General features: G+C 42.7%; 2 protein-coding genes across 13 annotated transcripts in view; both read right to left on the reverse strand.

The window, feature by feature from the left end:
- Positions 1-2,659: 2,659 nt before the first annotated feature.
- akap11 (A kinase (PRKA) anchor protein 11) lies at positions 2,660-17,832 on the reverse strand. Of its 3 annotated transcripts, XM_054787781.1 has the most exons (13): positions 17,521-17,832; positions 17,376-17,438; positions 16,682-16,770; positions 16,056-16,166; positions 15,918-15,971; positions 15,701-15,832; positions 15,148-15,412; positions 10,547-14,642; positions 10,321-10,449; positions 8,848-8,934; positions 6,737-6,783; positions 5,537-5,739; positions 2,660-4,479 (listed from the first exon to the last, which is right to left on the reverse strand). In XM_054787781.1, exons 3-13 carry the CDS (start codon positions 16,742-16,744, stop codon positions 4,294-4,296), a joined length of 5,373 nt encoding a protein of 1,790 aa, XP_054643756.1. In that variant the 5' UTR covers positions 16,745-16,770; positions 17,376-17,438; positions 17,521-17,832; the 3' UTR covers positions 2,660-4,293. The 3 variants fall into 3 exon arrangements, with proteins under 3 accessions (XP_054643756.1, XP_054643757.1, XP_054643755.1); XM_054787782.1 differs by lacking the exon at positions 17,376-17,438 and having other exon boundaries at positions 8,848-8,931; XM_054787780.1 differs by lacking the exon at positions 17,376-17,438.
- A 5,204-nt stretch (positions 17,833-23,036) lies between these two features.
- dgkh (diacylglycerol kinase, eta) overlaps positions 23,037-27,502 on the reverse strand; it is a 68,743-nt gene continuing 64,277 nt past the window's right edge. For 7 of the 10 annotated variants that reach the window (XM_054786780.1, XM_054786774.1, XM_054786772.1 and 4 more), the window contains one exon: positions 23,037-27,090. In XM_054786780.1, coding sequence (XP_054642755.1) covers positions 27,038-27,090 — 53 coding nt within the window. In that variant the 3' untranslated portion in view covers positions 23,037-27,037. The remainder of the gene's footprint in view (positions 27,091-27,502) is intronic. The other 3 variants (XM_054786778.1, XM_054786777.1, XM_054786776.1) reach the window with 1 other exon arrangement.

Below are 27,502 nucleotides of genomic sequence, written 5' to 3' on the forward strand. Positions count from 1 at the left end.
ACAGTATGTACTTTAATAATTAGATACACTCACCGTTGCTTCATGAAAACTGACGTGCACAAGTACCATTTATAGATGCATTACTTAACTCTTCCTTACTTCCTTTTGTGTATTAAAAGACGCCTATGGCAATTCATTTAGCTCAAAATAAGTAGTGAATGTGATGTAATTTACCATCATGGGTGTAATACTGGTTCTTGTGTAATAGTGATGTCCCATGGGCAACACTTGCATTTATTTTAGTAGGTATTAGTTGGTTGTAATCAATGTTATTGTTTTTATTCACAGTGGTACCTTGGTTTTTGCTATTAGGAGAGGAGAGGAGAGGAATGAAGATCAGCCGTCGCAAGCAATACATGTGTGCCAATGAAAGGGTATCAGGTGGAAGTGTGAGGATGCAAGGAGTAGAGGTGAGGAAGATGGGGGAATAAAAGAGGTGAAAAAGCGAGCGCAAGCAGGGTGGGGTGCGTGGAGAAGTATCAGCAGAAGTGACAGGAGACGGCAGCTCTGACCAACAGGCAAGAGGCAGAGCTGGAGGTGGCACAACTGATGATGCTTAGATTTTTTGCAAGGAGGGACAAGGATGGACAGTTCTACAAGGTCAGAGAGGCCGGACTGAGATGGTTTGGTCATGAGAGGAGGAGGAATTGTGATGATATTGGTAGAAGGATGCTGGAGATGGAGCTGACAGGGAAGAGAAGAAGGCGGAAGACCAAAAAGAAGGTTGGTAAATGTGGTTAGAAAGGTGGTAAGACAAGAAGGAAATGCAAAGGACAGGGTAGAAAGTAGCACAAGGAGGAGAAGAGAAGAATGTGTCAATCCAACAAAGAAACATTTACTGTGGTTTTTGTTTTTGTCTTGCCTAAACAGAGTATCTAAAGATGAGCAGAGAACAACAAGGCCTCTAGTAGAGCGCCCTGAGGGACACCACTGGTAAGAGAGCATTGTTTGGATGGGGGAGCCTTGTTATGTTTAAGTGTTTGATTTTCTCATATAATTCTTTTAGACAGGCGTCTGAGCCAAACTTTTGCTCCAGTCTCTGAGCCCACTTCAGGCTTTAGATAGATACTTCATTCATCTCCAAGAGAAAGCTTCCCGTAAATAACACCATTCATTCCGGTTACCTGCAAGGTGAGCGTATCCTTGTGCTTATCAGACACATTCCCCGCCTGCTGTATCACGAGGCAGCCTGCAATTAAGCACTCCCACCTTCTTCCACTCCTCTTTCCTTTTTTTGTCAGACGCACACCTCCTTTCATGCTCACCACACAGAGCATCAACGTGAGCTAATGACATGTTGTAATGCAGCAACAGGTTGTCGGCCAAATCGCACGGCAACAGAGGATGTGTTGTGTTGTTATCGAGACAAGCTTTCATCTTGAGAAGTGCAAGCTTCTGTGTGTTTTGGCTGACAACTTTCGATACACACTTGACGAATGTGCAATCACAACAGCGTGCGTGTCAACAAGGCGTTACTTTTGTTCGTCTTGGAATTACAAGCAGAAACAGAAGCAGCCGAACACAAGCAGAACATCATTAAATCATTCGGCAAAACTTTTATCATTACTTTTATGACTGATGAGCTTCTTTGGTGTCATTTGCTTGCCGTCCAATGCTGCGGTTAACAAATTAGAGCATATTAAGGGATTCATTACCAGCGGTTTTAATGGTACTGTACTGTATTTTGTATTTTAATCGTTGATAGGCACAGGGGTTTGTTTTGGAAAATGTTTGTTGGATACAAAACTACTTTTTTTCACTTTAAAATGTAATTTTTAAAAAGTCATATTATCAAGAGTTTTACTGAAATATTTAAAAGTCTATTTTTTTTCATCGTAGTTGTCCGTCGCCACATCACGCTTCAAATTGTATGGTTTCAAGGTTTTTCAAAATATGTCAGTTAATAAATCATTGCTGTTTCATGGTTGACTACGGCCAATTATTCTATATACTGTATATTTATATATATTTTTTTGCACAAGTACTTTTGGCCTACGTTAAAAATGTACAAGCATAAAAATGGCCAATTGCACTAAAAACAAATATAAGGCATTGTAAAAATGCATTGAAAGATACGTTTTGATATGTAGCATTCTACACTGGTGGTCACAACAGCAGCCACCACGGGTAGAACTGTCCAGAAACCGGAACATGTGAGTCTATATTATGGCGTATTATCTTATTATATTGGGTAATATGAGTGTAAAGGTCAGTATAGGGGTGTTATTTCATGTCTAGAGGGCTCTAATAATGTTAACACTGTATTTAGAAGGTCATAAAAACGCTTTGTATGCTCAAAATACAAAAATATTCAATTTCAATAATGAATCCTACTTCATGGAAATTTACTTATGTGGGGCACTCAATAAAATCTTTAAATACACTTGAAATATTATTATCATTAGTATATTAAAAACAATATTGTAATATATTGGCCTTTATTGTTAAATATATTGAGAAAATAATGATCAATATTTGTATAAGCACATAATATAAATGAATACATTTTTGATCAAGTGGATGAAAGGTTAAATCAGCGCGTTCCCCTTGGTGAGCCAGGATCCTGCTCACTGTGAATGTCAAGAGGCTGGATTTAAACCGGACAGTTACGTAGAAAAGGTGATTGCACGAAAAAGACGCAAAAGCAGTATAAGTTGACATGTAAAAGCTTTATTGCCACACTGAGCTTTAACACAAAACACGTCCACCTCCAGCTTCAAAATGTGTATTCACTATTCAGCATTGTCACGAGGGAGAAAATTCAAGTCTTCGCACTCACTACCACTGATATATATTTATATTTATATAGAACATAACTTATTAAATATCTTTATTTGGCAGAGTTTTACAAGTAAGCAGGAAGAAACAAAATAGACTGAGTTTGAAAGCAACATTGAAAAACAGCCGCCAACACTTTTTTTTAACAACTGTTTTTGTGTGTGTGTACAAAATCCGCTTTTTTCAGGTGCACATCCAGCTTCCAGCGAAATACTAGCAGGGAATGTCGAGGGAATGACCGGGAACATTCACACTTTGCACACAGAACTGCTCTTGTATTTTCCTTTGAACTAAATACCTTCATTCACGCTCCCATCTTTAGTAAACTCAATAATAGCTGCAGGATATTTCTTAGTTCTTCATAATGCATTTAGTGATATAGCTCACGAGTAAACAAATGAGACAAACACTTTCATTTCGGTCTGCAGCAGCCTAGAGTTGAAGCAGGACTTGCAAGCATACTGACAGGCAGTGTGGAGCCATGCAGGTGAATACTATGGAGGCAAGGCCGTGCTTATGTTATATATTACAGTGTCTCCATCTCTACCGAGGCTTGGGGACCACTATCCAAGCTACAGGGGGTGGGGGGGTTGGGAATAAATAAAAAATGATTCAAAGTGCATCCTAAGTAGTTCTATGCAGATGGACCCAATTAGGGAAGTTGTGGTAGTTACTCCATAGGGTGACTTATCTAATCCACAATTGTGGGTTTTTTTCAGGTCCACTATCTGCGTCACTGGATCTTCCCCAATTTGGACACATTTGGGAGTCATCGTGAGGTCCGTTTGGCAACTTAAAAGCCAGCACTGTTGGCTTATTCCATAGCATAAAAGACTTTTTTTCGTCCATGTAAACATCATCCACACTCAGAATGGGCTTAGCATTAGATTCATTCATCAGTTGGGTAAATTCTGTGGATTGTGTGGAATTGATTAATACTTCCCCCAGGGGCTCAACACTCGGGTGGAAACAGGAGTTTAGAACATTCAAGGGGGCCATTTAACCAAATGCCTGTCTGTATATCCACATGACACACTTTACTAAGTTTGCACACCAAGGTAATTGTTGCTAATAAATAAAATAGGAACACCGTTGCTGGTTGATAGTGATAATAAACGTAGGTAACAACAATGGAATACTTCATGGAAAGAAACACAGATGCTTCAGACTCTGATAATGCAAGGGTGTGGTGATCACAAATGTGTGTGTTCTTTTCACATGTAGAAACGCCGCCGCCGAGGTGAGCTGTGCTGCCGTGCATGCAATGACATCATGGGCCTGGCAGCCACGGGGATCCCCGAACAAAACACACATTCTCTGCGTGTTAAATCACTACCGAGCCTCTCTCAGAACACATGGAGTGAGGTGAGTGGCTCTCCTTTTTAATTTTGGAAGGGGGATGGGGGCGGGGGCGGCAACAGAAGCAATACTTCATGGAATAATTCAAACAGAAGCCGGAAATAATAAATAACTAAAGTGTCTGTGAGTGCGCCCTCTGGTGGAAGTAAGGGGTGCCTAAGTGTGCTCCAGGAGCCACCTAAAGAGGGGCACGCGCTGACACTCCCTGCCCGACTGTGGCGCCTCATCCCTAGGCTGCAGCTGAGGCTGGAGCTGGTTCTCTTCATAGTAGCGCAGCAGGGAGTGCAGCAAGTCTCCCACCCTCCACTTCCTCTCATGCAGCCTCTGGACCACCGTTGGCAGCTGAAGCAGCACAGTAATAATTCACATCAGTAACAGCAAAGATCATTCTCACACTAGATGTTGCTCTTGGGTGGAAGTCCACTCGGTGGCATAATGCATGTCAATACGCTAAGCAAGCGGATAACTTAGCGCAAAGTGTTCAGCGTCTTTCTCCCAGTAAACACTGACAAGTGGGGTTTTTTCAGTCAGTGCATTACCGTGGGTGTGTTAGCATTACTTTCACTAGCACACACAAGGACAACGACATGTCCACGCAATGCTGCTCTTAAAGGAAAACTGCACTTTTTTCGGGGGGAATTTTGCCCATCCTCCACGATCCTTATGTGAGACTTGGACACACACTTTCTCTTTTCTGTGCGTTCTAAAGATATAAAAACAGCTAAAAAGAGGCAGCTAAGAATGCATGTACCGGGATGCAACTATTTTGCCTATAAAACCTTCTGAAAAAACTCCAAACGCTCCGTTTACATCATGTGACCTGCATATTAACCAAGCTACATTCACATCTTTATTATTAGCATTGTTACGCCAAAGAACTACTTTACTGGCGTAGTGACACCTCGCCACACCATACAGGCTAGCTGCTAGCCAGTTAGCGACTAGCTTCACCACACACTCGCTCATTGTGCGCCAGTGCCATGCTCACACTAATGAAAGGTAGGTTTAGCGTTCGTTTCTATGTAGCTATGTGAAATAAATGCGCCCAGGAAGGACGTTCCAGGAAATGGCGAAATACTGTAAGTATTTCATGTTATCATGAATGTGCTTATTGCTACATGGTTACCGCGTGTGTATAAAACAATAAAACGTTGGAGGTTTTTGGAGATGTTTTAATAGCGGGCTGTGTAGGCGGAATAGGTGTGCTTCATTCATTAGCTGCCTCTTTTTATCTGTTTTTATCTAGTTTGAATGCACAGCAAACAAAAAGACGTGCGTTAATGTGGATGTTAGGCAAAATTCTAAAAAAAAAAAAAAAAGCAGTTTTCCTTTCAAGCAACATCAGATGAACAGCCACCTTCACTGGAAGCATTAAATTCAGTGAAGCTGAATGCATCACCTGTTGCAGCTCTCTGTCAGGACTCAGGTGGATCTGCGGGATGTCGGCCATGGAGGCCGCCGCCCACTGCAGCAGGCTCCTCAGCTGAGGGTCAAGGGTCACGTGCTGAGGAGCCCTCCGCAGCTCACGCACGTCCGAGTTGAGGATAATGAGCGACGAAGTCCTGGAAGCCTGCAGCTGTATCGTGTCCACGGACAGAGTCCCTGCAGAGTGGTAGGAAAGCGGTACGATGACTATCAAGCTCTGCTGTAAGCTGTATTTATATTGTCTAATTCTAATTTAGTGTTGATCTATTATTATTATATCATACAAAAATACAGCTTTCGTGTCATAATGGAACACAGATTGTGGAAAACAGCTGGAAGACAAGAACACATCTGAAGCGTTCTGGTTGTTTTTGTCAGTGTATATATATGGTGCAAGTTCAATTTCCTGTTCTATGGTTGTCATCATATTTTTCCTCTCAAGCATCACAGGATTTGCTGACGTCTCTCTAGGTTTCGACTGACTTCTGTGGCCCATTTTTCCAGAAAGAATTCCAACTCGAATCGTAACGAATTAACTTCAGAGGTAAGTAAACACGCAACTTCACAATACATTTGTTATGCTCCTCGCTCTAACTGCACAATCACAGTCAAGCTCCTAAATTAGAACCACGTTTCACTTCATTCAATGTGAATCATGGTGTACTTGTGAGGTTTGAACACATTTAGGAAATCAAATCATTTCCCTCCATCTTTATCTTCTCGGGAGAAATACACCCCCATGACGCTCAATTTCTGCCAATTCTGCTATAAAGTTCTTTTCCCCAAAACAAACTGAGGGTCTATAGTCTGTACTTCCACTTGACAAAAATATGGGCTACAGACTCTACTCTTGACAAAAGAAGACTCTTAAAAGGTCAATAATGGGGGTGGGGGGGTGCTGCACAGACACATACTACAAATAATGAGTGGCTGTAGGGGGAGTGAGTGCAGACTATTAATGAACGTCAGTGTGGCTGACTCTGGGGGTGGTAAAATCCCCTGCTACGATGACACACTCAGACAGCATGGCAGACTTGCAAAGCTGGCGAATGTCGAGTGAAAATATTGCGGAATGTCAGCGAGTGGTGGGAGTTGGCTAGACTCAAATTAGAAGCCCGCTCAATTATCTCTGATGCTTTATGACTAACGTATGGAAGGAGCATCGGGCCCTTACCACTGGATTCCTCTTTGACCTCCGCTTCTTTGTCCTCCGTATTGTCACTGTTGAATAAGAGATAGCAGCAGAGTTAGTGATGTTGTCATTAGGGGGCAAACAATATCTCATCAATAAATGCTGTGAAGCACTGTGATGTCATTCTGAATGTAAATTCCTTGTTTAACATCTCATGTCAGGGACCATCTGCCTTGAAAGGAACAAGCCCGTTACTCCGTACTTGAAATCCACTCAACACCCAATCTGAACTTTAGAAAAATATGAGCTGAGAAACACAATTCACACTTCAACGTTCGTTTCGAGCAGGCACCACAGGATCTGGATAATGGACCTGAAAGTGCCAAGAATACCAAGACCCAAGTGGGCTTCAGTCACGAGGACTTCCCGACTGGCTTGAGTTACCAAATCAAGTGACATCTGGATTCAGTTTAAGACAGACAGACAGCGAATACGGACCGGGAAATTGCGGCCAGAAAAAGCCGACAAGTGAAGGCTACGACGTGCGATATGTAAAAAGGAAAACAAGCGTCTTCTTTGCGTGAGAATGTCAGTGCAGTATGCGATCAGGCTGTCAGTGAGTCTGTCAACGATTTGAGAGACATCGGGTTTGCAACGCAAAAACACAGCATTACAACGAAGAGAAACAAATCTGCTTGTCAAACAGTCGTCTTGTCTATGAAAATGATCACAAACCCACGACTGAGAGACGCCACAATCCTCCTCTGAGGCGAGTTGCCCTTTTCACCCAAGACCACAATCCAAAGGGTGTGAGGGTTGACGAGTGTAAAAATAGCTCATCCAAATAGGGCAACACCTAAAGAGCTATTTTTGAGAGACTGCGTTGTCTACCAACATCATCAAAACACCAAACGAGGGATTCCCTTTTTAATACTGCTGAGACTTGTGCCATCTACACCAAAGGGCATTGACGCCATTAAAAGTGTCGTGGGTGGTTCTCAATGCTGTTTTTCCTCAATAATTTGTCACTAATCTGTATCTGTGATCTGCCAACAGGAAAAACCCACACAGAAGTACACAGAGTATGACACCGTTTTTTTTTTTAACCTTCTTCCAACCTCATCAGTGTCAGCAGTCCTCAGTTCTCCAACTGGCAAACATGTCTCTTCGTATGTCCTTGGGACAACACTCGGTCATTCTCCACCACACTACCGCAAGGTGCATTCACGGACAGCGCCAAACATCAAACGTAACAAAAGCAGGTCCTAGGAGACCACTGGATGGCAGCGAGTAAGAGCTGCTACTAAAGCCAACTTTTATTTCCACACAAAAAAGAGCAATGGTTAAGATGGCCCAATTAATTCATGTAGCAATAAAATGTGTTAGTTCTACTATTCTTACTGTACTGCGTTTGAAAATTACAATCCTGTTCTAAATACCTGAAACTCCTGCCTGTAGCCCACATAAAGAGAGACATACAAGAGACATTGCAAAAAACCAGACAATTTATATTTGGGTGTCTGCTTTTAGCTTGATTTGAATTTTCATTTCATTTGAAACTTAACACTTATCTTTCTGATAAAAAAAACTGAAAATTAGTATATGTCATAATCAAGATGAATCAACTTGTAAATTGATTAATCATATTCATTTTTTTATAATTTAATAATTTGACAGCCCTACAAAACATACACATTTTCCAAAAACAATTCCTTTTTATTTTGATAGATTTTTGTGGCATGCCAGTTCAAAAGAATATTACTAAATACTTCAGTAATATAAATAAAATTAAAACAAAGTAATAAATTCACCAATATGAAATCCAAATTGTCATAACAAGCACAGCAATACCAGCAGTAAAACAGTACACAGGGAGGGAATGTGTGCAAATAAAATGCAACGTTTTACAGTACTTGTGCATACAGTCAATGCTAACACATGTTAGCATTGACTCACACCAAGTACTTCCTGCAGTGGCTATTGGAAGTGGCAAGTGTCTCTACGCTAGGGTCAAATGACTGACAACACAAAGCTAGCTTGTTAGGGTGGGCAATTTTTTTTGAAAATGTGGGGTTATTTTGTTGCTTTTTCATGTATGTATTTAATAGTAACAGTTCCCCAGCTCTTCCAAATATTTTGGAATCCTGACTGACCTGTCTGAGGGAGAGGATGACATGTGATCTTCGAATGGCTCCCCCTCCAGGCCCAGACTGCTCCAGCTACTGCTGTTCCCATTGCTGCTGGAAAGAGAAGAGACAGGTAGTGTACCACGATCACACACACACAATTGCCCATCTTCAAAAAGTTGTCAATTAAAGTGTAGCTCTTTTTTGTGGTTAAGAGTGAATGTCCTGGTGGGAACTTGTTCTCCAAGTCCATCTCCAAAAGCCTTTGAGGATGTATTTTATTTTTCCTGTTTCATCTGCTGAGCGGAAACGGTCGCAACAGGCTTTTAGAAGGCAGTCTAATGAATCACACATGGTGTTGGACTTTGTTCCTGCAGAAACAGTGCCTGAAGAGACCAAAGCACTGCGAGACACACCTTTAGAAAATATTATGATACATTAACCCCGCGGCCTCGATGGTCAAAAATGAAGGGCTGAAGACTATGTTCCTACGGTATCTTGAGAAAGGAGCTCATTGTCAGGTTTGCTTCCACAGAGGATACCCCCACTTTGACGGAAATGTCAACGGCAAAAATTTTCTGGCAGCTTGTGTGAGAACATGTCAAAAGACGGATCCCAATGTCTCTTTGGGATTTACATTCATTGCAGTATACCATTTAAGAGCATACGTTCCTGTGAGGTACTTAACTGCATTACAACTACACATTTAAGATCGAAATCCATATATATGTAATTCAACTAGGGATGGGTACCGTTCTCATTTGAATTGATACCAGTAACCAACGGTACAAATTTTCAATACGTTTGTGTGTGATTATGTGGTAATAAATGTCAATTTACTATTTTTTTTTCAATATAAGATAGCTACCTTGCAACATATCAAAACATCCAACAGTTTGTATTTGTAACATTGTAGTTATTTCACAAAATTATTCACATGTAAACAACTACACAATGTTTTTTTTTTAATAATGCACAAATTAAAACCCAGCTCTACATACTCCTATACCTTTTAATATACCTATACCTTTACAAATTGAAGTAATATAAACTGCAAATTGTACCGTTATGTAACTTAACAATTTAGGACAAATGAGAAGAAATGGTACTTTGGTAGCAAAAGCCAAGCAAAAGTCCTCAAAATATGTGGTGGCATTCTGTGCTAATCTGGACGGAGATTTAGCCTTTTGCTAGAATGCATGGTTAGCTTTGGGTTTGCATTGTAACTTATGAGTGCGCCAGGAAACATTGCAGGGCATTGCTTTATTAAGTCATCAAATACGTGGGCTTCCAGTCCAAATAACTGTGTCTCATGTATCATCAGCAGAAAGAATTGAAAAAATATATTATTGCTATTGAATCACCACTACGGTACAGTTATTAAAAATCCAAAGGTGAAGTGAGGGAGGCCTTCGGCTTAAGCCAAATTTTGATCCGTATGTGACCTCTCCCGCCAACATGTTGCTATGTGGCATGAAATACATAATTTGGGACGTATACCTGTCACTGAGGTGGAGGAAGCTGCTGTTGTCATCCTCAAAGCTCAGGTTGGACCAGCTGCCCAGACTGTCATCTCCTACACTCAACTGCTGAGACACAGTGGACTCAGTGGCTTCCCTGCCTGGAGAGCTTCATGCAAATGACATGCAAGGAGACCAGAGTTAATCACGGTGCTTGGCAGTGATGATGTTATGTCTATTTAAATCAAATTTGGTCTTATCTGTACCTGACAGTGGCCGCCTGGCAGATGTTAAGGGCGGAGGTCATGATCTCAGCAGTCAGGCTCTCTGCGTAGCTGGTTCCATCATGGCCTATGCCGCTGTCTGCATTAAGGCTGGTGTTGCTTAACTCACGTTTTGCGTTCTCCATCGCCATGGACACCATCTCCTCTGCAAACGCTGACCTGTGCTCCAGGTCAATATGGATTTTAGGAATCTCCAGACCTGGGATGCGTTCAGGCTTTATTTGACACTCTTGGCCGTCTCTCCTCTGCAGTAGGGCCTGGCTGTGGTGTCTGCTAAGTTTGGTGCAGTGAGGACACTCAAGAGCCTGACAATAACGACATGTCCTCTCTCTCTGGGTATGATCCAGCACTGTCCCTTCAGACAACCTCTGGGCGTGAGAGTGTCTACCCTGGCCTTGAGCCCTCTGCTGATCCTGGGATGAATGTCCCAATGAAGCCATGCTCATCTTCAGAGTGTCATCAACTATTTTCCTGGCATAGTGCTCAATGACCTGCATCATCCTACCACTGCGGCCTCCATCGAACAAGCTTCCCGTGCTGTGGTAATGCCTACCCTTACTCTCCTTGGACAACAACGGACAGGAGAAAGAGTTCCTAATGAGCTTCTCCGCCATGTTTTCAAGTTTAGATTTCTTATAAAGACAAGAGTCGGTGAGGGACTTGGGGAGGCGTGGAGAGGAAAAACGAAGCTTACGTGTGACATCACAAGTGATATTGTACGCTAAGGATTCTGCAAAGTTCATCAGATCAACACAATCTCTCTGGCCTTGTTTCTCTCTGCAGTAACGCTTTGCATGCTCACATGCGGGACAAACTGCTGACTCCACTTTGTCCTCACTACCTGATGCCTTCCATTCATCTGGTAGGGACTTTGAGGGACGGAGGCGGGCACTCGAGGATCTCTGTTTTATCTTGCGACTAGCATGAGCCAAGCCTTGTTTTATGGAACGGTAGGCCAGACGACTGGCATACTGATCAAGGACTAGCTCCCTGCCACCTCCCTCTTTTTTTAGCACTCTAATGAGGTAGCCAGCATATTCATCTGTCACACTTTCACAACTGGGATATTCAGAGGACAATCCAGAACTGGTACTTGACGTGGAGGTTGGCGAGCGGAAAACAGAGGCTCGGCGCTCGTTGGAGAATTGCTCAGCCACCCTGTCCAACCTCCAGTCTCTGTTTTGATCCGAGTGGTGGTGATGCAAACATTCCAAGCTAGACCAGTCTACACTTCTTCTGTGAGCTCTGTGGTAGGAGCACTGCTGGACAGAGTTCACCATCCTCTTCACGTCACTGATAACTTCACCTGCCACCTCCCCTGCGTACACCCACAAGGTGTTCAAAGTCTGTTCTGAGAAATGAGCCACACTGTCCCGCCTTCTCTCACCAAACCCGGCAATTTCTCCTTCCTCGTCATAGATTCCCACTGTGTCCATCTCGGTTGCCATTGAGACAATATGACAAGCCAACTGCTCGGCATAACGCAGGGCTTCCTTGTTTGAGAGTCTGCGAGAAGACAACTGGTTCAGATCCTGTGGGCGACCTTCTGATTCGACAGATTTGTTTGCACACTCTTCTGGCAATTCTTCCTCCTCTTCATCTTCATCACCACCTGCCTCTTCGGAAAGAGACCTCATCAGTTTCAACATAAACTCGGTCTTGTCTGCCTCTGGACTGCTGTCTGCTGGACCTGGGCCAGGTTCAGGGTGATAGTGAGGAGTTGGAGGAGGGGTCGCTGGGGAAAATTCTTTGGCCAACTTGCTTTTTAGCTTCTTGGAGAACTGTTTTATCTGTTTTTCCTTGGATACCTCACTGGGTTGCTGAGGAGTAGATGGAGGAGTCCCAGGGGTCCGACTAGATTTTTGGCCAGATGTTGCAGTTGAGTCATCTCCTGGGTTAGAAGTCTTTCTTTGTCCACCCATCACCGCATTTGGCACATCAAGAGTGTCCCTTTGACTTCCGACTGTCTTTGCAAAGAAACCTGTGCAGTGATCAAAACTCTTCTTCATTTTAGAAGAGCTTACTAGCTCACAAGCCTCAGTCACTATCATATCTACCATGTTGCCGGAAAAGTTTTGGAAAGGTGATATTCCAACGGAGCAGCCTCTTCCTCCGGTAGGTGTTTGAGTATCATGGCTGTAAAACGGAGTTTGTGTGCATGTGGTGGTGTCCAAGCAAATTACTGTTAGTGGAGGGCTGGACTGCGAGGTAGCTGTTGAGCTGGAAACATGCTGGTCTTCAGGATTCTTTAGATGTGAGATGGCTTGGCCTGCTTGAGGCACAGGGATGCAGCTAGCCATGCCTGAAACAGTAAAAAGAGCCTTCTTCACTGTGCAGGTAGCATTCTCTCCTGAGGTCCCTGGAACAATAACAGCTAAGGTGGCGTTGGAAAGCTGCTGGTTAGCAAATGTGCTGCAAGTGTGAGTGCTCCTATTTTCCGCATTAACGTAACAGATGTTGTCTTGAGAAACACTGATAGCGGCTTGGCTAGTGAAGGCAACGTCAGTCTGAGAGAGCTCAATGAAGGCCTCCTGGATGACAGACTCAGTCAAGTCAGAAGCATAGGAAGAAACCACCTCCTCCTCCTCTTCCTCCTCCTCCAGGTGCCCATGGGTCAAAGACCAATCACTGGGGGTAAGGGGTGTTGACGGGTGAGAAAACTGACACACTTCCATAATTCCTTCAAACACCAATTCTTCAGCCAAATCTGCCGCAAAGCGTGTCACTGTGCTGTGGAAAATTTGCTTTTTCACAGTCAAGAACTCTTTCAGTGCACCAGATACCGCTTCCCCGACAAGGAAGCTTGCTAATCCATTCACTGCTCGTTCCTTCAGCACATAGGCTTGCCGCATGCCAATCTCATGGAAGGCCATCTGAAACACAGAGGAGGTGAGTCTAGCAGCTAGCTGACACAAAGTGGTGGTGCAAGTAGATACGCCTTTTTGGAGGTCCCTCAAGGCACTGCCCAGGCTCATTTCTACAAGGTCGGCAGCAAACCTCTGAATACCATCTTTCAAAGACTGGGATGTCTTCTGGAGCTTGGCCACCGTTACGGTCTCCTGGATTTCTGACAGCTTCATCAGGTATCCTGAGGGGTTGGTGAATTCTTTGTGGCAGACGCAGCTGAGATTCTTGTTGTCATTAATGTCTAAAGCAGACTGGTAGCCACACACGGATCGGAGAATTTCTTTAGAGAGACTGCTGGCAAAGTCAGAGTAGGTCTTATACAAGGAGCAGAGATCTTGAGGTTTCCGTAGCTCTGTGATGTCGCTCTCATCCTCACCTTTCTTCCAAAAGTATTCCAATGTGCCACTTGAGTCTATCAGGGGACTAAATGCAGAGGAGCTGACGGGACTGAAGAGAGGGCCACCATTATCCTCCGAGGGACTCTGCACTGGCCGAGGGGAGTCAGGCACCTCAGAATGGGGTCCGTATGGAGAGCCAGGTTTAAGGGGAGTGGGTTTTTTCACATTGGCCGGGAGAATTGGTTGGTCAAAGCAGTGAGGGTTCATGCCCTTTGTTGAGCAGCCTCTAGAAACATATTTGGATGCCGAACAATCTGTGCTAGAATCTGTGGTTTTCGTCTGTGTGCTGAGATCACTGACTGCATCCATAGGCAGTGTGAGAGTGCCACTCTCCACGCTTAGCTCATCTAGGTCATCGAACTGGTCAAAGCTGTCAAAAAACTCACTGACTTCAGAGTCAGAGTCTTCCACTCTGTCTCTGGGACCTCCTGGAACCTGAGGGATATCCAACTTCGCCAGCATGCTCTTCTGGTAGCCCACCTCATCCAGGAAAATGATAGGGCTTGGGCTGGAGCCGTCAGAGTCTTCAGATTCACTAATGTGAACCGTGGGCGAGAACAGATGAGCTCTTGGACTGCAGTAAGTCCACTGGGACTCCATACCTGAAGACCTTTGGATTGTGACAGAAACATCTGGGCCTGGCTTGTGTTTGGCTGAATGCTTCCTTGAAGACGAGCTTGCAATTACATGCGTCCCTGATAGCTCCTTTCGTCTCTTCTGGACCGGGACTGTCTGTGATGCCACGTCGCGTCTTTTGAAAGGCCGATAGGAAGCTTCAGTTGTCCGTTGGTAGTCATAGGAGGAAACAGAAGGTCAAACAAATAAATATAACTACTACCACAACATATTGTGATATAATTGCAGCCCCAGTACCTACTACAATTTGTATTTTTTACTAGTGAAGCTTCCAAGGTGGCTTCCACCTTAATCAACCTGCCTCAAGTAGTCTTCATCCACTATCTTTACTGTGACTGATACCACAATGTGGCATGATAGACATCTTTGCCACAACACACACCACCTGCAGAGCAGACATGGCATCTGTACAACTTGCAATGACCTAAAAAGTATTAGGCTTAATATAATACTGTAATATATGTCTATTTATTACGACGTATAATATGCATTAACAAAATAAAGGGCTTCCAGACACCAGGTGCTATCTGCATGCGTAAATAAGCCACTTTATGAGGAAATCCTACAATAAAGATACAAAATATATACACATAAAGAGGGCTTAAAAATGTGTACAATAAAAAAGTAAACCTTGAACCATACAGGGATTGTCTCCAATGTCGTCCTCTTCGAGGTGCTCCAGGGCTGTGACAAAGTCGTCTTCAATGGACGAGACAGACCGATTGGTGTCATCATCTTCCAGTCGTCTCGCCTCAACGTTGCCCCTCTGGACACTTTGCAGCTCCAGAGCGTAGCGGACGCCAGCCATGTAACACCCAAGCAAGCCCACCAACGAGGTAATGCTGGGTGGAGGGTGCATGCCGGGGCTGGGGTTGTGCCGCAGCACACACACTGCCTTTAACCAACACTGTAATTGAACAATAGTGGCTCTATTTGAGCGGGCATTCATTCTTTAAATTCTTCTTTGACAGAATTTAGTGTTAAAGAATCCATTTAACATTTGCTCTGGTAAAACCAGAGTGTGAACCCAACAAGATGTTAATTAATGCCACAAGACCACGACTGGGTAGCAAAACAAAAAAAGCTCTTTCCCCATTCCAATTCCACACAAGTTTTTAAAGGGGACAGAACTGGTCTGAGCTACTGTCGAGTTGTGTGAAAGTGTGTAAGTGTGTAATGCAAAGCCGAAACCTACTTGAGGCCAAGTGTCCTTGTGCTCGGTCAGCCTGCGGGAGTCTTTGAGCAGCAGGACTTCATCATTCCTCAGACTGTGAACGTGGAAAGTCCTGAGTAGTTCGCACAACCTTGCTGGGAGCAATGATAACGCCTAAGGAGGATGCCGCTTATGTTAATTCTCTATTACGCAAAACCTCAGTCAGTCAGGGACAAATGGGGACAAAATGTAAATATACCAGATCCACAGCATCGTCTCCTTCACACTGAGCAGGCAGGCAAACAAAATGAATCTGAAAGAGGACAAACTGATCAATATCATGTCTCGTTTTGAAGGTTTTGTTTTTGTCGCTATTGTGTGCATGTGTGTGACAGACCTCGGCCAGTCTCGTGGCGTCTCTGGGCGGGAGTTCCAGGTTGACGCTGCAAAGTTCCTTTTGGCTCCGAAAGAGACTCTTGACAAACTGCGGCCCATTGTCCCGAAGTGTCTGCAAGCGTAACAGTTAGGCCTGTCACCACAATCAATAAATCAAACGATAAATAAAAACAAGTACTATGCGTACCATCTAGTGGTTCAAATGTGAATTACACCTCTAATGACAATGAAAAAAATTGTCTAAAAAATGTCAATATTATCGATTTGCAATGATAATTTGTAGCACAATTATCAACCAGCAAAATTTGTTATCGTGACAGGCCGACCTTGCACATTGGCTTGATTTGCTCCACAACACCTTAGCGATACCCAAATCACTATCGCACAACCAACGACACCCGTGTTTAGCTCCACGTTGGGTCATTCTGTTTACTTCTCCGGCAACTTACAAATGGAAGTGGAGCACGAAAAGGTAGACTCTGATTGACTGTTGTCATGGGTATTTCCACCATGTTTGCTCGAGTAAATATGCTACCAGCTGATCATCATAGTCAACCTCAAGTTTATCACCATCATGCATCACAATCATGTAATCACCCAGTCCTACTGTAACTTCTGCACACAAACCTCTTTTCGGACGCAGGCCCTGGACCTCACTGGTGCTCCTCTGATACGTGCACAAGCATCCATGGCGACCTTGCACAGTGGTCGCTCACCTGCAAACAGAAAGTGACTATTTGGAGAAGAAACGACATAACATAGCAGTGACATGGATCAAACACTTTAAAAAGTGGGCATAAGGCACATCCTGCTAGTATGGCCTTATTAGCCTGCTTTGTTATTCTTCGTGGTGATCATAGATGGGGGACAAACAAGGGTGTATGCGTTTTACAGCAACATTTACAGTGTACAGGAAAAAACTTTTTTATGCTAAAATAGTTGTAATACATCAAAGCCATCCTTTGACTACTTAATGACATACACCGCGTATACTGGGCAGACTGCAATTTTAAATTATTTAAAATGTTTGTCTTAGATGCAGGCAAAGTGCCCGTATATTAAACATGCTGATGAAGAGCGAATTTTGCAGCCTGTGGCCTTGCAGGGAGCCTCACTGTGGATGCTGATGTTGATACACTACGGCTGCGATGGTTAACATTAGCCTAGCGTCAGTAAATAGTTGCCATTAGTCAGACAAACATATTACAAACAACAAGTTACAATAAAATAAATAGTTCGTTGAAATAAGAGTACAGAAGAAAAGGACCACAGTGGTAGTGTTGACAGCGAGGCTGTCAATCAAGGAAGCTAGCAACGTTACCAGGCCGCAGTCAACTAGCGCCGTAATGTCACTCACAGCCACAGCTAGCGACCAGCAAGCAGGCTAAAATCAACATAGTTATTGGTTAAAGGACCGTTCCATACATCATAATAATTCCCATGACCCGATTTAAGATGTAGTTTACCTCTAGTGTGCTCCGTGGTGACGATGTTGTTATAGACTCCAGCAGCACCGACTCAAGCCGCTGTGATCCGTCCGCGAACCATAAAGAGTCGGAATTTTCCAACTGTTTCCAACACGAACGAAGAGGTGAGCTAATTCTGTCACTTCCGTCGCCCCTTCGACACCAATAAAGTTATTCTATCACCACAACAAGGCACGAACTACAACTTTAATACTTCAGTAATTACAAACGCAACATGACGTTTTCTCATTAGTTTTGCCGTGGATGTCAAGTGATACTCCATTTTACCGATTCTCATAAATGCATCATAACGCCCCATTCTCTGCGCGTGACAGTATGAAAACAAGGGCGTCCGAGGCATCAACAATCGAAGACCGATAAGAAAACAGAGCAATCAAACTGCACAATGACAAAATCTGACAGTACAGCAGTTTTATGACACATTCCAATGTGTTTTGGCATGAAAAGATGATTAATAGAGTCTGAATATATGAATAAAGTCAAACTTCACTATCCTAAAACATTGACCTTTCTGTAATAAAATAATAATTAATATAGTGTAATCACTATGTTACTCATAACAAAGGAGCTTTTTTTCCTGTAATACTGCCAGTTCCATTTGTGTTGATTCCAATTTTTTCCTCATAATTTTACAGCTTTTTTTCTCAGAACGTTATCCTTGTAAACTTGAGACTCATTTCTTGTTATATACTCTGGCAGTTGTCAAGCTTTTTCTCCTAGTCTGCTTCCCTCCCAGAGAAGCTATGTTGCTCTTTTTACATATCTCATGTGTGTTATACGGTTTTTTTTTAGTCTGCATTCTTTGCTGCTATTGCTGTTACTGTCTTATATACCGCATACAGTGCTGCTGCAATTGGGACGTTAATTGAATCCAAAGGATCTGTACAGTTGTATAGACAGTTGTCATTGCAACAACTTGAAACAACAAAAAATGTTTTGACATCTTTGTTGTAATAATATAAACATGTTAGTGTGTGTATACATATACCACATTATATATACAGTATATAATGTAATATGTAATATGTGTAATATATATATTTTTTTACTCTTCGGAGTACACTGTTCCCTTGTTTATCGCGGGGGATGGGTTCCCAAAATAGCCTGCAATAAATGAAATCCGCGAAACAGCCAACTTCATTTATTTACGATTATTATATATGTTTTAAGGCTGTAAAACCCATCGCCATACACTTTTCTTAGACAGGCAATAACCTTTTCTCACATTTCTCTCTTGTTTAAACACTTGTTTAAACAAAAAAGTTCAAACCTTCGTTTGAATTTTAATGATCAACCTGCAGGTCGGACACAAGAAATTATTAAGTCACTCACGTGTATTCCACTCCTTTTGCAGTCCTCCTCCTTTGAACCGAAGATTCATTCACAAGCTAGCAAGCAAGCTAGCAATGACACAGGAAACACAGCAGGGCCGCACGAATGAGATTGATTGACAATGGTCTACAGCCAATCAGGATGCAGAAAACAATGGCCGGTGCAGACAGACGAGAGAGGGAAATGAGACAGTCATCTTCCCACAATGCAATTCTTCTTAAAGGGCCAGGCTCGGCCTGTAACAGCGTTCATACGCTGTAATAAAAAAAGAAGCACTAAAAAAACTTCTGTGAAACAGCGAATCCGTGAAAGGCAAACTGCGATAGAGCGAGGGAACACTGTAATAGGAGTCTGTGCTGTAAGACATTTCATACTATTGTTATATTATTCATGTTTTTTTCTGAGGCGTTGAATTGTTTGCCAGAACCTCTTTGAGGCCGACCGAAAATTGTGCTCCGTGGCCTCACCGAACTTCTCCCACACCCAGGATTTTGCCTCGACCACCGCCGAAGCTCCGTGCCTCTAAGCCTGCCAGTCAGTGACGGAGCCAGAAATTTTTCATTGGGGTGGCCAAGGTAAGAGACCATTACTCACATAGGGTGGCAAAAAGGGAGGCCACCCCGTAGCTCCGCTACTGCTTTTGGACTGTCTATTAGAGCAATTAATAGCTGAGCAGTGTGCCGAGGACATGTTTTCAATGCACAGTTTCTGCATTCTGCTCACCATCATGGCGGCCAAGCCCCCAATACGGAAGTAGATGCCGATTGGCACGTCTGGTTTAACTCTCGACTCCTTGGCTTCCATTATTAACACATTTATGTGCTGAATCACCTGCAGAATTTAAGTCAAAGTCAACATAGTGAGGAAAGTTGACCGGAACCGGCCAAAATAATCATGGAAAACGTACCTACCGCTCGCAGTTGCAAGATATGGTTTTATTGACAGCTCCTCCACACGGAAAGTTGTGTGCTGCAGTGAAATGCGTCCAAGCGGAAACGGCGGTTAGGCTGAACTAATGTTCTGCACCACAGAGTCGCGTTTGTCAAAATTGTCACCCAGCTGCGGGGGTGGCCACTGCGGTGGCCGGAGAGTGACCAAGGGGGGGCCACGGCTGCTTCAGGAATGACAAGCGTGATTTATTTGAATGCCTTTCATTCATCCATTCACACACACACTGACATATTTGAGAAACAAACACACGTGCGTAACTTTTAATGATGACGTATAAATGTTTAGGTGTAGGGAAGCACCAAACCAACATATGTATTTTTAATCTTTTTTTTACAGATACCAATGCGTGTAACACTGCTAATGTGATGATAAATAAAGAAATATTAATATTAAACATCTGTGTTTATAATGTTTAATAACCACATCCTTAAACAAAGATGTGACAGGTTGACAGTTGTCTTTTCTGTAGCGTTTACATTTTACTGATTTTAATGAAACATTTTGATACTCAGTGATTGATGAATATGTGTATGTGTATATGTACAGTATGTGTATACGGTACATACATATATCTAGAGTGAGCAAAAGTCCTGTTTTTGTTTTTTTAAAGTGATGAAAATGTCCTGGTTGTCATTGTTTTTTATTGGGTCATTAAATTAAAAATATCAAATATCCAATATAGCCAAAAAATAATAAAGACTTTCATGCTTCTTTGTAAAGCAACAAAAAATTACTGACAAAGATCAGCTCACTGGGCAAACAACGAGGATGAGGAAGAAAAACAGGATCAAGAGGAAAACGAGGATGAAGACAACTAAAGATGTATTTTTTGTTTGTAGTATATTATATACATCATTATATTGAAACATTTGTGAGCGCTATTTTTTAAAAAGCTGGATTTGCTAATCCAGTAATCCTTGTTTATCGCGATTAATTGGTTCCAGACCCAACCGTGAAAAGTGAATTTCCACAAAGTGGGATTCCTTATTTATAAACGAAATATTTCATAGCTAGAGTATAGACAACATGTTTACAAGCTTTTAAATACAGTTTTTAACATTATTAGAGCCCTCTAGACATGAAATAACACCCCTATAGTCACCTTTACACTGGTAATACCTAAAATATACTGTACATAAAAGATATACATAAAATAAGCCATTTGAGACATAAATAAGACTCGCTCTCGTGTGTGTCCCTCGTGTTCCCAAGGGGAGTTGAGTGGCGGGCGGACAGGAAGTGACGCCGGGGGTTCAGAGATTAGTTTCAACTTGGTGTGGGTTACTGCAGCAACAGTAGCCTGTGTTTTTATTCGGGATTACTGTGCCTGTGGTGAGATAATTCAAACCTGCAATGAAAGCCTATTGTTACGGTGATCAAGTCTGGTGTTTGTGTGTCTCACTGAACATTACAGCACCATTACAGTACTGACACCACATCACAGATTGTCCATAACGAACACCATGTTCAAGCATAAGGGTCCATATGTGCACTTGGCACCAGGATAACCTGGGCTGCAGTTTGATGATGGACTTTGTGGTCGTGTCGTGTTTTGGACACTTGGGTGATGAAAGCGCCGGAGCTGTCGACCAATCACCACCTGTTGGGGAGTTGGCTTCGATGGTGGGGTAGGATGTCGTAAGACCAGGCAGGCCCAAAACGTACTGTGAGGGTCTGCTGGGGAGGTCTGGCAGAGTCCCTCATCAGAAGGAGCTGATGAGAATCAGAACCTCCAAGTCCAAGTCCATGGTTCTCACCCAGAAAAGGGTTGAGTGTCATTTCCGGGTCAGGGACAAAATCCTGCCCCAAGTGGAGGAGTTTAAGTACATCGGGGGAGGTGTTCAGGGCATGTCCGACTGGTAGGAGGCCTCGGGTAAGACCCAGCACACATTGGAGAGATGATGGCCTGGGAACACTTTGGGATCCACCATAGGAGGTGCTGGACGTAGTAGCCGGGGAGAAGGAAGTCTGGGCTTCCCTGCTTAGGCTGCTGCCCCCCGACCTTGGATATGTGGAAGAAGACGGATGGATTGATACTGAAACCTGATGACTCGTGTGGAATACTACATATCATTCACAGCCTCTTTGAATGCGTCTTTTGAATGCCTTACATATGTATTTTAGTTCATTTAGCCATTTTTATGTTTGTAACCTCTGAGGAAGTCTATCAGAATGTGTGTCTTTGGTTGTAGATAGTATTTTTATACATACAAGGGAGACACACTTTAAATGTACTGAAACTATAAGGCATCTTTGAGTAAACTTTGAGTATCATTAGAGTATCTGATTGTCTTGGAGTTTGGTCATCAACATCTACAGTCACCCTACATATATTGTCACTACAGTCTGTATGCGTGTATGTGTGTCATCTTTTCCCGTGTTGCCGCCCTATAACTGAAGAGTGTTCAGTTTGTGGCAGACAGACACAATAAGTGACATCAGCACAAAATGGTCATTGTCAATCCCAAACTGTGTATCTTGAATGTGACCCCCACACCCCCCAAAAAACCGAGCAGGGTCTTCCTCTTGTCTTAGACTCAACACGTCCAACATCATCAAGTCAAGGCCATATATCCACATAGCTCATCCACCTTGGGAAGAAAAATAAGGGTGGGGGGGGGGGATCTATATAAGGGCCTTTGTTTCTTGCTTATCATTATTTTTATTATGAAATGTATTTTTTCAGTCTTACCTCTTGAAGGTAGTCCCATAAGATCTTGTTTAAAAGGTAAACCGGTTGGTACAATTTAATGCAGCACATGAATCCGTTGGCTCTTTCCACCTCCAATATGGCGGCGACGTCAACTTATGATTCAGCGCTCAATGAGGCGACTTCGTATGTATACGGGTAGCCCCCTCTGCTGGGTGGTCGGCCATGTGATCATGTTGAAAACTGCACGGTAATTATTTTCCGAAACAAAATGCGACTACCTCAAAAGTCACATCCCGTCAGGTCTTTAAGTCTTTAGGTTGCACATTCAGAGTCAAGCATCACGTGGTTAGTCTTGACACTTTCCAAGTCCCCCCGTTTGCCTCTGTGGGAAATGTGGAAATGTCACACACGTCTCACAGCGTTCCCTCACAATGCGCCTATTCAGCGATGACACTGACTCATCCTCTTGTTTTTCCCACCTCCACTGATCCTCTGTTACAACGGGAAGTCAGTAATTTAGTGGCCTTTCATTAGTAACAAACGCAAACTCGAGCATAAATGTTTTTTTTTTTTTTATTGAAGAGAGATATGCACTGTTTAGGTAGCCTCTTTTAAGGCACCTTGCAAATTGTACAACAAAAGCGAAACCATGTATTATTCAGAATACAAAAATACACATCTCAGTGACTGAATTGTATAATAAATAGAGCTAACCATGCATTCTAACCATGAAAAGGCACAAAAAACAGTCACTTAGTAGTCATAAAAATTGTTATTATTAAACTACCTTTTTACCCAAGTCATTCCATATAGCAATACGGGTGATAACAATATATTCAAAATGTGAGATAACACAATGCACGTCATAAATTCATATATATATATATATATATCTTAGGCAATAAATATGTTTACTATTTATAATTCTTACAACTGTAAACACAATGTAAACAAATAAAACTCCCATCACGTTAGCAAATATGTCCAAAATGGGGGTATTCTGCGAAAGTGGCTCAACCAACACAGGCTTTGTGCTCAAGATGTAGCTCAACATAACCTAAAATCTGCAATCAGATTTACGGTACTTTGTTTTCAAATGCTGTATCCTGTTGTGACCACTAGATGGCAGTGTTGGCGCAGATGGCAGTGTTGACGTGTTGTGGCGACCATTTTAATTTGACAATTTCTTCCTTGTTATTATAAAGAAGCGTTTTCTTCCAGTTGATTGATGCCTCAGAGTGCTTATTCCTCCAGCAAATATTGTAATATAAGAAGACTAACAGGCTGAGTACTAATGCAAGGACTGCTGTGACATATACGTTTGCTAACATGGGCCTAATTATTAATACTTCATATTGCATTTTACTCCTGGGGATATCTAGCGTATTCCCTCGGCTGAAAAGCTATCTCGCTTATAGATGAATAATATCATCAGGGAATGTTTTTTTTTCCAATTCATTTTCCACATCTCCTCAGGACGCCATCACCGAATTAGTTAAACAATGAAACAGCGGCACTTTCATAGCCGATTTTAAGATGAAAGCCTTGCCATAACCTGGGTGGGTACCAGGTTATGAGTTTATCTTAGTTATCATGGTGATACAGCTGCTTTAAAAGAGAGCTACCTTTGTGCAACAGGCAAGTCCGGCTTACCACTCAACACAGCTCGCGAACCCACTAAACTCGCTTCGCAGAACACCCCCAATGTGTGTTGATTTGTTTGTTTTTTTGCATGGTTTTTTGGGGTTTTTTGGGGGAAAAAACAGGCAGTTTGCAGCCTTATATACAGACCATTAGGGGGAGGGAACAAAAACACAAAAGTAGCAGCTTCCAGGCATGCCTTGAAACTAAGGATGAGAAACCCTTGAAAGAGGGACAGTTACTATGGACGTACAAATGGTATTTTAAAATTCCTGTGCAAAACTATAACCATAGCAATGCTCAAACTGTCATGCAGAATTTAGTCTTTGGCTAGAAATGCATCACAATTCCAACTGATTTGGGGCAAAATTAGCAATGCATGGTGAAATTTGTGCGGACAAAGCTCCTGGTAATAAAAACTCCTGGAAATATTGGTGTGAAAGGGATTTAAATTGAAGAAATAGATGGCCCATGTTGAGATCCAAACTACTATGCACAGTTTACTAGCAATATGAAAGGTGCTACTACCTCAGAAGCCGGAAAAACAACTATGCAAGGGATGACTGCCGGCCCACTCTTATTCACTGACACAATCCTATTTTAGTGGATCATCATGGAAGCACCTCTGGAAGAAACATGTGGGGGAGGGGAAGCAGTCTGTGTGCACAGTCTAATTCCAAAAAATATTTAAAAAAAACACAATTTCCCCAGAGAGTGAGTGTAGATATAAAAACAAGAGGTCAAATATTGCACCATCAGTCCATGACGACAGCATTGTTATCATCAGTGTACAAAGTCACGCTGTCCAATGCGTTACACCGCATGCATGCCACTTAACACTTAGTGTTTGCATACACTGCTATACTGTACAGACAGTGCATATAGATATGGATACACATACAAACTTCAGCATCAAGATATAGAAATAACAAACCCTGTAATGCCACCGGGAGCAATATTTAGAACAGGCGAAAGAAAGAACAAAACCAAGCCGCATGCCCACACTGGCTAAGTTTAAGTCATTATTGTTTACATACAGTACTGTAGTGTCGGCATTTGCCAGAGAAGTCTTACCGCCATGAAATGCGGACTTGCACATGAATACTGCAAAATGTTTCTTAAAAAAATATATTTCCGCATATAGTGGTCATGGCCAGCATTTATTTACTTAACTGAGAGTGCCTGGCGTCAATTAGGGGAGAGGCCTGTAATTGGCCATATGATTAAAAAAAAAATTCTCATTCTGTTGAGGACAGTGTTGGACGACACCGTCAACTTCAGCTTTACAGATACCTTGTGTGCTGTGGAGGTGGCGCGTGTTGCAGTAAAGATGTCTCCCACAACATATGGAGCAATAAGCTACTCACACAGGCATTCCTCAAAATCAATCAAATCACAACCACTAACCCCACTAACCACTAACCACTAACCACTAACTCGTACGTGTGCCCTTTCACACAGGAACGCAGCGATTCGCAATCACGTAATTAGATGACGCCAAAGTCTGTTGTGAAGTGTAAAATACCTGTCAGGACAGCGACAATTGCCTTCAACACAAGGGGGCCTCTCTGTTATGACCTACAGTGTCAGAAAATTGCTGGGTTGACATCCTCCCATTCAGTGTCGGTGCGGTTTGTACAGATGAGGGACACGGGAAAATGACAGGACACATCTGTCTTTTATCGTCAATTTGAAAGGGGCTACTCCCTGAAGTGGTAAAATAGCTGGGTAAGCCTTGCTGTTCTGTACAAACAGCATCAACACAGAGAAAATGCCAGGAAAAAGAAGGCTTTTATGAACAATTTGAAAGAGGTTACTACCCCTAAAAGACGGAAAATTGCACATCCCAGTCCCGGCTTTTTGGTATTCACTTACACAGAGGTTCTACGCTGCTTCTTATCCGGGATTGATACGAGCATATTAGAATTGTCTGGTCAATTTTGTTCCTCAATCTGTGTTGGTGCTCTTCATACAGAACAGCAACACCAAATAAGGCCTTCAGTAAAGGTAGTTACTGCCCCCTAGTGCTCGCTTCAGTTATTTTCTTTCTCTAGGTGTCTAGTTGAGGTGCTACGTTTCATTTTTTTAAACAGACGACGTCACCTTCCAGTGAGGAATGGCACCTGTTAGAAAGGATTTGAGTAAATATGCGGACAAATACTAATTGTTGTCCCTTGATTAATGGCAATGAAAGAGTTTTGTCTAACATTCACTTTGATGGCTTCATTTGGACACACCACCAGTATCGCTTGAAAGGCTTCTTACCACACCCTCCAATACAAAGCTCAAGTTTACGCTAAAAAAGAACACTATGGCACTTGACACATCTCTTGACATGTCATCGTCATGCTAAGCAAAATAAATAAAAACAAATAAAAAGCTCCCTCGCATGTCTCAGTAGTCACAAATGGCGTCGTCATCGATTAATACTTAACTTGTCCAAGTGTTTACGTCACAACATAACTTCTTTGAAGACACTAAAAATCATGCAGTTCAAAACCTCGAAATATTTAAGTTGAGCAAGCATAGCGTGGAACAAAGCACCACAAGCTTCAGGAAGCTTCTCTTTCCTGAAGCTCCTTCTTTAGAAACACAATATCAAGTGGAACAAGTACATGGAAGTCCTGGTTTTGCTACTAATTCGTCAGACAGCAAATCCCCTGTCTGCACTGTGGTTGCTTGCATACCTCTTAGTGTGTGTGTGTGTGTGTGTGTGTGTGTGATATGGACATTAACTGTAGTAAAATGGCTTCTTGTGATAAACAACTGGATCCTTTCTGGCACTTTTCGTCTGCTTCCTCGTCACTTTGGCACTGCAGCGGCTCACCACATCTTCTCCAAGTGATGTCAGGCGAACCCCCCACCTCGAGAAGCTTCCTTCCGGGTTAAAGGTCAACCATGGAGGCCTTGGCCAGGTCCTTAGTTCCCTGGAGGATTCTCTTCATATGACCCACTTTCGATATCCCCAGATCCTGAAAAAATAAACACATCCATCCATAGGAGATATCATCAGGGTCCAAAACCAATTACTGCAGCATCTTATGATAATATGATATATAATTGAATATAAAACGCAATAATCCACAATAAATGACCTCTCAACAGGGGTGGCACAAAATCTTGTGTCACATGATCTCGCAAGATTAAAACATGACAAGATTTCTAGTTTAGAAAAAAACTGTCGTGGGCACTAGGCCTGGGACAATCATAAATTCATGATTTAATCATGTAACAAACAAAAATTGACTTATTACTTCTGGTCTCAATACATTGCCATGTGAACAACGGCATGAACGCAGTAAGCGCTTTTGTCAGTTTTGTCTCGGTGGGTGGAGACGGGGCCACTGGCATACACACGTAACGTAGCAGAGATTAAATTAATAG

This window comes from Dunckerocampus dactyliophorus, chromosome 9 (genome assembly GCF_027744805.1).
Source record: "Dunckerocampus dactyliophorus isolate RoL2022-P2 chromosome 9, RoL_Ddac_1.1, whole genome shotgun sequence".
In the NCBI taxonomy this organism is placed as follows: Eukaryota; Metazoa; Chordata; class Actinopteri; order Syngnathiformes; family Syngnathidae; genus Dunckerocampus; species Dunckerocampus dactyliophorus.

Bases quoted from the DNA above. Each gene is read 5' to 3' on its own strand.
- akap11 (XM_054787780.1), bottom strand. From the start codon at position 16,744: ATGGATGCTTGTGCACGTATCAGAGGAGCACCAGTGAGGTCCAGGGCC. The intron at 15,413-15,700 runs GTAGGTTTCGGC...GTTCAATTACAG, and splicing joins ACAAGGACACTTGGCCTCAA to TGTTGGTTAAAGGCAGTGTG. The intron at 14,643-15,147 runs GTATGGTTCAAG...GGACAACTGAAG, and splicing joins CGACATTGGAGACAATCCCT to CTTCCTATCGGCCTTTCAAA.